Source organism: Grammomys surdaster, unplaced genomic scaffold (assembly GCF_004785775.1).
Source record: "Grammomys surdaster isolate TR1022 unplaced genomic scaffold, NIH_TR_1.0 181, whole genome shotgun sequence".
In the NCBI taxonomy this organism is placed as follows: domain Eukaryota; kingdom Metazoa; phylum Chordata; class Mammalia; order Rodentia; family Muridae; genus Grammomys; species Grammomys surdaster.
This window is the reverse complement of record NW_021604626.1, coordinates 2,430,501-2,440,054: the sequence shown is the minus strand read 5'-3', so window position 1 is coordinate 2,440,054 and position 9,554 is coordinate 2,430,501. Positions and strand designations below refer to the sequence as shown.

At 46.9% G+C, this 9,554-nt stretch overlaps 1 protein-coding gene across 1 annotated transcript in view; it reads right to left on the bottom strand.

Moving 5' to 3' along the window:
* Window positions 1-9,554, bottom strand: part of Tarbp1 (TAR (HIV-1) RNA binding protein 1) — a 49,241-nt gene that overhangs the window by 19,637 nt on the left and 20,050 nt on the right. Inside the window, exons 11-17 of the mRNA XM_028767726.1 lie at window positions 9,071-9,167; window positions 8,033-8,205; window positions 7,467-7,564; window positions 5,494-5,655; window positions 3,027-3,241; window positions 2,131-2,392; window positions 1,850-2,038 (exon numbers count right to left, since the gene is read on the bottom strand). Coding sequence (XP_028623559.1) covers window positions 1,850-2,038; window positions 2,131-2,392; window positions 3,027-3,241; window positions 5,494-5,655; window positions 7,467-7,564; window positions 8,033-8,205; window positions 9,071-9,167 — 1,196 coding nt within the window. The remainder of the gene's footprint in view (window positions 1-1,849; window positions 2,039-2,130; window positions 2,393-3,026; window positions 3,242-5,493; window positions 5,656-7,466; window positions 7,565-8,032; window positions 8,206-9,070; window positions 9,168-9,554) is intronic.

The window sequence follows — 9,554 nt, the reverse complement described above, 5'->3', positions numbered from 1 at the left end:
TGATCCTTGTGTTTTAAGAGTGTGTGCTAAGTCCAGTACTCCTGGCTGAATCATCTATCCAGAACTCTCGAGGAAAGACATCTGCAAGAGATGCAGGAGGAGGAGGTAGCCATTTCCTGAAAACCTAGGACTTCAGTGCTCCAGGAGATCAAGACCACAGTCTCCTGATGAGCCCCACAGTGAGCAGAGATCAGGAAGGACAGCATGGACCACAAAAACAGGAACCAGAAGCAACCGGAAACTCCAGCAGGACAGAATCCCATTGGGGCAGCTTCCCTGATGAAGGAATGGCTAAAAATATAAGTGCAACCATCTCTCACAGCCCTGGGGACATCACTAGAATGTCCCTGAAGAGCAAAATCTACAGAGGCCTCAAGCCCTGTTCATATAAAGCAATATAAAGGCTGCAAGAATCTTCCATGTAGGAACATCATGGCTACTTTAGATCAGACATGTGCAACCTGGGCTCACGGCTACAGCTGACCTAGAACAGCTACAATAACCCAACATGTCTACAGACAATGATGTCATGTTGCAGTACCCAAAGGCTGACAGCCTGCCCCTAGTAATCTCTAGATTACTGACATCTAATACAGTAGAAATAGTTGCTATATTTTTATAAATAACAAAAAGGCTGTATTTGTTCAGTACCGATACATTTTTTTTTCAAATATTCTTTTTTTTAAAAATCACATGCATTTATTTTGGGAGGAGTATATAAATGGCGTAGCACACATATGGGGAGCAGAGGATAACATTCGGGAGCAGCTCTCGACCATTACCACATGAGTGGAATCCAACTCTGGTTTTCAGGCTCGGTGGCAAGTATCTTTACCCACTGAACCATCTCTCTGGCCGTCAAATATTCCTACTTGTTACCTGAATCTGTAAATGGTGTGAAGACTCAAATTCAGAGGGCTGTCCATATGCCCAGAAAACAAAGACTTTAAAATCTTTTATTTCTCTACATGAGATTTTTTAAAAATGATAGTTCAAGGACAAAGGACCCTGCCATGCCCCTTCCGTCTCTGTCAGCATCAACACATACCTTCTCAGCTCAGCACCAAGCTCATGCAACTCTATAGGTGGGACAGTGTTTCCAGGCCACCCAATTCTTAGAGAGGGAGAGCCTCCTGACTTCCCAATCCTTAACTTGCCCAATGAGTCAAGGTTTTATTGTTCGTTTGTTTATTTTGAGACAAGGTCTCACTATGTAGCTCTGGCTGGCCTAGAACTCACTATGTAGATAAGGATGGCCTGGAACTCAATAATGGTAGACTGTGTTGGTCTCAAGTTTACAGATCCATAGCCTCTGCCTCCTGAGTGTTAAGATTAAAGGCATGTGCCTCCACTCCTGTCTGTGACTAAGATCTTAAATACTGTTTGAACATGATGGAAAGCTGAGGTCTGAGTGTTAAATGTCTCCACAGCTCAGGTGTCCTGACTTCTTTGTCTATCCGGTGGTGATATTTTGAGAGGTGGCACCTCTGAGGAGTACAGACTGGCCCTGCTTTAGTCTGCTCTCTTCCTCCTGATGCACCAACATGTCAGAAGCCGCTGCTTCCCTCTCCTTCCACTACAGATGGGTCAGCCACATTGCTTCCCTGTCATGATACAGTGTAACCCCTGAAACTGTGAGCCAAAGCCAAACCTTTGCTCTGGTCCTGTCGGCCTTCTGGTCACAGGAGCAGGGCAGGTGGCCCCATCTGAGCCTTGTCCCTGTCACCAGAATTTCTCACCTCACGCAAGAACACATTCTGAGAACAAAGGCAGCAGCCCTAGGACTTGGTTAGAGGCACGCCTCTTCTCTTGTCCTACTGACCACAAAAACTGCAAAGATAAAAGTTACCTCTTTTATTTTGAAGTATGCCTGGCCCTTGAGTTTTGCAGCAATGGTAAGAATCTCATGATCGAAAACAAAGTGAACGAAAGCTTTTAAATTAGGCCAAAACGTCAGCTGTGTGTTGCTTAAGGAAGATATGATTTTCCAAGCCACATCAAAGGATTCTATGCAGAGCGTCTCCTCGGAGGTCAAGAGCTGGCAGAAGGGGTTGAAAGCACACAGTGTCAATTTCCGCAACAATGTTGCTTCTTCATTACCCAACTCACTCTTCCTTCCCTCCATCTCACCTGGGGAACCAGCACCTCCATGCAGTGGAACACAGGCAAGATGAGGCCAGCAGGGAGGACCGTGAGGACGTCCAGCGCTGACTGCAGGGTCTGCATGGGCATCTCAACAGCAGGGAGAAAGCACTCCAGCACATCATTTTCCTTGGCTGGAATGAGGGGGTGGTGCTTTCTCAGCAGGAAGGAGAGGCACACCCACTGATCATGTAGATACTGTGCGACTATTTTACCCCATCCTTTGGAAGACGATGATTCTTCAAAGACACTGAAAACATCAAAAGACAAGATACTAAGGCTCAGTTTCTCAACTTGACTTCATTTCTTTGGCTTATGGTGCTGTTCCTTATGAGGCAAATGGACCAATGGTTTGAAAGTGGTCAGGCTCTTGCAAATCCATGGACAGAGCTTGGGAGGTGGGGAACTGGGAAGTAGAGGCTCTTCCAGCTTTTCAGTCCAGAGTAAAACACTGCAAAACCTCTCCAGGACCCAGGTAGGTGTTGGTACCACATTCATCAGCTTTTCAGTCTCCAAAACTGTTAAGTGTCTCTTTATAAGCTACCTGGTCTCAGATAAACTGTTACAACAACAGAGAACTGACCGAGACAAGGGATATACCCAGTCACCATCAAGCAGCCTAGCCACTAAATACTGAAGCAACCCCACAGAATTATAGTTTGAAAGTTATTTCCACAACCTTGAGAGACTGGCTGAAAACTAAGTCAGAAAGGTCAGCAGGTTTCTGACAAGGGAGATGAAGAGCCTGATCGTGCACTTTCCTCCAAAACGAGGTCTCATCCCCCAACTCCACTGCACCGCGAGCACCTCAGGCATCATCAACAACCACGATGCCACACACCCTGGATTGTGGTTAACCCTTAACAAAGACATCCCTCATTCACCTGCCATTCTCCAGGGGACACACACCGATGCTCTGCTCCTCTGAACGGGGCTTCTGCAGCATGTGATTGAGTGGAAGAGCTGACAGGAACCTGTCCACAGGCTCAGCTTTGGGAGAGTCAGGCTGCAGCACTGAGTGCCGGTCCACAGCCTCACACAGAGCTGCCAGGGTGGCCATGCTGACTACTCTCTGCACCTGATGACTCAGGGTCAGCTCCTGCAGAGGACAAGATGACCCTGAAGCAAGGCAATCTAGTCTCGTTCTGAGGCGAACGAGGCTATAAGGCTGTGACACCTCTGCGATGACACCTCATGTCCCGCCTCCCTTCTGGTTGCAGCCGAACATCCCGTGGGATAAAAGAAGTTCAATTGTGTGCTCTCTGTAGAGTTTAAAATGACAGCTGGTACTCAGCACATAAGAGGAAAATTCGACCTCTACAAGGAGAGCTACTTAGACATTCTTATAGGACAGATCAGCCGCTTGTGAATAACAATAAACTGGCTTTGTCTAGGTCCAAATGCAGAGACCAGCCTCTAAAGTTGGGCTTTTAACTACTCTGCCTTTCTGTTATGTTTAAGAAATGCCTACAGGTGCTAAAATCCAGTGCAGACATATCTACATAAACAACTCCATAAACTATAAAGAAGGAAATAAACACCTCTGTGTAGGCACAGGAGGCAGTGGGGAAATGAAGGAAGGAGAGAAACCTTGATCCAACAGAGATGACTACCATGCACTCTCCTGGAAGGGCCAGGCCAGAGAGAAGCCTCAGGTAGGAGGTGCTAATGGTCTGAGTGCAAAATCACCCAGGCTCACATGAGCGCGAGTCCCCAGCTGGTTGTACTGTTTGGGTGGTTGTGGAATCCTAATGAACATGTCACTAGGGGGTAGAACTTAAAGGGGGTTTTGGTATGAGCTCTTTACTTCCTGGTTCGCTGCAATGTCAAGAGCTTCACCCATATCCCAAGGCACCAAACCACTTCCCCCACCATAACACTATTCCCTCTAAGCAAGAGGTGACTTCTCTTAAGTCATCTCTGTCAGGTAAGTAAAGAGCATGTGCTTGTGACAGAGAAGCTCTAGGTGGCTACTTGGGGCAGCTGCCACACAGGACACAATAGGAACAGAGGGGAAGGGTGGACAACTAGCCTGGAAATCAAGGAAGGAAGCCAGCCACGGAGCTGTGATTTAAGGCTGATGCAAGGGTTCTGTACTGGGCCATGGTGAGCAAAAGACTTAGGTGCCTCCCATATCTGCACCGGGGTGATTTTAAGACTGAAGAATTGCTGGGTATAAAGTCACATGCTTATGAATCCAGCTGCTCAGGAATCCAAAGCAGGAGGATCATGAGTTCAAGGTCAGCCTGGATAACCTAGGGAGAGTCTGTCTCCTAGTTTAAGTAGGATGAGATAGAGGCCCTGATGTAGCTCAGTGCTAAAGCAGGCACTGAACACAAAAGCACGGGTCGTGACCCCTCGAGCGTTCCATAACTGAAGGTTATGAAGAATAACCTAAACTGAAAATAACCTAAACTTAAAACACGTAAACTGAAGATCATAAAAAAAATCTGACAACAGTCAGTAACCAAAAAGTATCACAAAAGTACCTGAAACACCAAACGTGTGGTGAGTCTAAGGTGCTATGGCAATGCTTGTCCATGTTCATGGTGGGACTTGCGGCCTAGATTCTCAACACAAACACTCTCACGTTGACTTCACACCACAGAGAGCCAATGAATGCACCAGACACACCCGGGCCCAGACTGAGACTATTGTATTTTATAAGCAGCATTGTGTGTACAGCTCAGCTCTTACAGAAACACAGGCTCAATTACAGAAAACAGAGACTTTATGTTCCTACGATGGTTCCTCAGCATGTGAGCATAAATTAGTATATCTTTAGATTATACTGTTAGACAATCGTATCTACCTCATTAGTATGCAATTAGCTTTCTTCTTTAAAAAAAGACTAAACTATATACATTCCAAAGAACTGTTTTAAAATAAATTTATGAGTTATTATCTGCAAATCCTTAATTTGTGTTCCCATTTTATAGACCTATATGCCAAGGTTTATGAAAAAATTTCAATGAAAAGGGGTCACGAGTGAAAAAAGATTTAGACCTGGCTTAGAGTGTGTGAGATTCATGTCCAATCCCCAGGAGAACCAGGGAGTTGGGGAGAGAAAGTGGGAGGAAGGATAGGAGAGGGAGGAGGGAGGGAGGGAGAAAAAGGGAGAGAGGGGAAGGGAGGGGAGGGGAAAAGAGGGGAGGGAAAGGGAGAAAAGGAGAAAGATCAGATCCCCATTATACATTCAAACCTCTAATGTGTTCCAACTATACTCTCACACATAGTATTAGCGCCTACAGGCAAATTTAGGAAATCCTTATAATTACAAAATATCGGGGAGCAATCAAATAGATATTCCTTCCTGGACATAACCACACACCTTCAGCCCAGGAGGATTACCTGTCTGCCCTCAGCCTCCTGTAGACGGCGAACACATGCGTTTTTCAAAGGAGAAATGACCCGGCTGACGTGGTTGCCTGCTTTCCAGCCCAGCTTAACCTGGAGTCTCACGAGCTCGGCCAACACCGTCAGGTAGAGCTGGCAGCGGTCCAGATCTGCCACCTGCAACAAAAGTCAGGACACGTAAGGATGGCGGGAGCTGTGACCTCACACAAGCAGAATTCTGGCAGGAAGCCATCCCCGCACTAAAGGGACACTGAAGAGAAAGAGCCATCCCATCATGCATTGCCCATCATGTCTGTGTACAAGCTAAGATGTCCCTCTTTACAGTTTCCCAGAATGACACGTTCACAGAACAGCATCTGAAAACACATTGATGAGGAAGCCTTGGGAGGCAGAAACTGTTCAGTGAATTCAGTTTTTTTAAAGCAAACAATATACATTTCAATGAGTATCTTTGTATTTTCATTCCTCTGTAACGCATTTTGTGTAGAAACCACAATCTCCCTTCCTAGTCTTCTGGCCACTCCTAGTGGTCCTCTTTGTAGTACCCGAAGGGCTGCTATGCCCTGGCTGAGCCTTTCCTTATGCTGCTGTCTACTAAGTAACATTCTGCGGTTGCTCTAGGATCAAAACATCCTGACTAAGGCATGGTGCCTCAGGAAGAGAATTTACACTTGACATCCTATTGCCCCCCAGTTGAGTTCCTGCTTTTTTCCTGAGTTTGTATTTTTCCTTCCCTGGCTTGGTGTATATATATTGAACCTGCTCAGTAAAAGTTTTGGCATTCTCTCACAACGGATGACCCAAGTCTGAGTATTTCTGTTATCCCCCAGGCCTACGCCCGAGCTCGGTACCACGGGCAGCGTCAGAGCTGTCACCTCCTCTTTCCAGTGGCCCCTCCTCCTGCCTCAAGAACGCGGCTGAGGGATTGCTTCTGGGGGAATAGGCACCTTCCCGGTGGCTACTCCCCTGAAGAAAATATCTCTTTCTCCTAGTTTAGTACATAGAAATACCCAGGAAAGGGCGGGACCACAAGAGCCCTTCCTGCCTCAATAGCAGATGTTGATGGGACCAAGCTCCCCATGGTTCTTGTGAAGATACCCAGCTTCTCCAGCTCTTCCAGCCTGGCCTGGCCCTTCAGAAACAGTAACAGCAGTTCACCTAATGAGCAAAACTTTAGCTGTGTGTGTGTGTGTGTCGCGCACGCATGCACACAAGTGTACACACACACACTTGTGCGCACACACAGGCCTAGTCCTACCCTTAATCTGACATTCAGAATATCTGGGTCCAGGTCTCAGTCATACATAAACGTGTCAAGGACCTCAAATCCATGATAGTCAAACTTTCTAAACACGATAAGAGGTACACACATATCATCTGGGGAAACTGAGGCTCAGAAAGGCCGAATCCCCTGCTCGGGTCCGTTACTAATACAGATGGAAAGGAAACTAGGCATAGAGGTTTGAGTACAGAACACCATGGGAGGGTCCTGTGTTTAAACACTTGACACAAGGCGGCGGCACTGTTTGGGAGGTTGTGAGACCTCGGGAGTTGCCACCTGATTGGGGGAAGTAGATTGCTGGGGGGCGGGCCTTAGGGTTGGAATCTAGCTGCTTCCGGTTTACCACGGGATGTAGTCAGTTGCCTCGCTCTCCAGCTGTCCTCGCTGTGTCCCACTTTCTCCCACTCCCACCATCATCTCTTTCTGCCACGACAGATCCAAGTCTGTCAAACTACGAGCCAAAATAAACCCCCTTCCCTCAAGCTGCTGCTGCTTCTGGGCATTTTACCACACGACACTGGACTGTTTGGAAGTCTATGGTGGCTCTGCTTCCCAGAGTGGCTTCTGGTGAAACCATCACGCCAAAGAAACGTCCCTTCTCCCGTTGATCTGGTGAGTGTGGACAGGGGAAAGCAACAGTTGTGACTGGCTGCAGGAGAAGCTCCTGATGCCTGAAGTTACTCACATCCTGAAGCTCGTTCATGGTGAGTCTCCTGAGCACAAACTGAGACACGCTCTCCGCAGCAGACATGATGGAGGCCTGGAGCGCAGTGGATACCTCATCTGTGGGGGGGAAAAGTGCTTTATTAATGTGAGAGGCGGGGTCTTGGGTACAAAACATACCAGAAGCTCTTGTACAACTGTTGGAGAGAAAGTCACTAAAGTCCAGCACTCCGTACCACAGGTCCAGTATAAGGAGTGTGGGTGGGCTGAGGTATCAGCACACACTGGAACATGCCCCTGGGTGGATGTTATGTGGAAAAGACACACAGACATCTCACAGACACCATTTCTATGGAGGCCCAAAACAAGAAAACACCATGTTTCTAGGGCCATGCTCTCAGCCAACTAATCTTCAACCACTCTGCCAAGAGAGTGTGTGGGCAGAGGCGAGTCTTCCCTAAATGAGAATGAACCAGACCCTTTTTTTAAACATGCACAGAAGCACAAAGTTGCTTAAACTAAAGTCCTCTCGTTCTGAACACCAGCAACAACCCCCAACAAGCTACTGCAGAGCCCACTCGTCCTCACCATCCTGAGCACCGGAACGTCTTGGCACACAAGAATGCAGCAGCCTCACCAGCAGCTGGAGGCACCGGTCAGTCCTCAGCAAGGGCATGTAGGCATTGGTGCCGAGCTTCCCTAGGGCATCCAGCAAGGGGTCTAAGAAGATCCTCAACACGTTCTGAGCCCTCTGCTTTTCCCTAGATGGTAAAAGGACACCCACATCAGCCATCTCAAAAGCACGACAATCCCCCACCTAGCACTGGTGGAGCAAGTCAGCTCAGGGGTCACACAGCTTACTTCATGGATGGTGCACAAGCCCAGGACCTATCTGGGCCTTGCAACCCTCACAGTGTGGGACACAAAGCCTGAGCCCACGCTCTATGATAAACTGCTGAGGTCCTGACCAATGGTTTTGCAGCAAAGCAAATAAGAAAGAGTTTAGAAGAGAAGGAAATGGGGGTGAAAACAACCCAAATCCATCTTCATGAATGACTGTCAATGAATAAATTTTAAAAAAAGAAAAGCATAAACTAATAAAAGACGTGTAACATTAACTGTTTTTAAAAATACAAAAAGAAAAACCCTAAACTTATAAAACTGTTACAAAGGACGCCTTTGGCACTACAAGTGTCTACAAGGGATATGGTGTGTCAAGGTCACGGTGTACCACGCCAAAGTCCCACCTAACCCTGGCACTTCTGCCCTGTCCCCAGAAGCCAGTCCATCCTAACTGCCACTTTTGCTGCCGTCGGGGCACTTTACAGTTTTTACCGGGATCTTACCATCTATTTTTCTGGTGCCAGTATACAACAGTAAGCATCATATAGTATCTAATTTAACATTAAATTGTAAATCTGACATTCAGTTTACCAACCTGAAAGCACTGACTGGCCCTACTCCCGTTAATCAGCTATTAAATTAAACATTTTTTTTAGTATGTGTCCAGTGCTCTGGTTCTGGCCTTTGTCAGTGACTTCACCAATCACTGAAAAGTCTTAATAAACCTAACCAGCCTTTTCTCCCCCATGCACCCCCCACTCCCAGCACTGAAGAAACCCTGACCTGAATTTAATCTTCATTCCTTCCACATCCACAGCCAACAAGACCATCAGCGCAGTCAGCCTGGCTTCCAGCCAGTCTGGCATGAAGCTGCTTTCTTCTGTAAGACAACAAAAGGTAGGGCTTAAGATGCATTGTCAGGGCCTGAGAAATGGTTCAACGGGTAAAGGTGCTTGATGACCTGGTTTGAGCCCCAGGACCTACATAGTAGAGAAAAAAAGGGTTTACTCCCATAAGTTGTCTTCTGACCTTCTGGCACACACATACATGTACACACATAATTTATTTTTTATTTCTTTTTAAAAAGCATTAACGCCTTCAAAAATGAGGCATTGAAATGAAAACAGCGCCATGATTATTTCTGATCCATCCAGAGAAACATTATGTCCCGCGTTTAAAGACAATAAAGTCAAATCTTTGTCCCTGCTTCACACAGCAAGCCTTCTTGAACACTACCAGTCACAGGGTTCCTCGGACCACAGAAAGC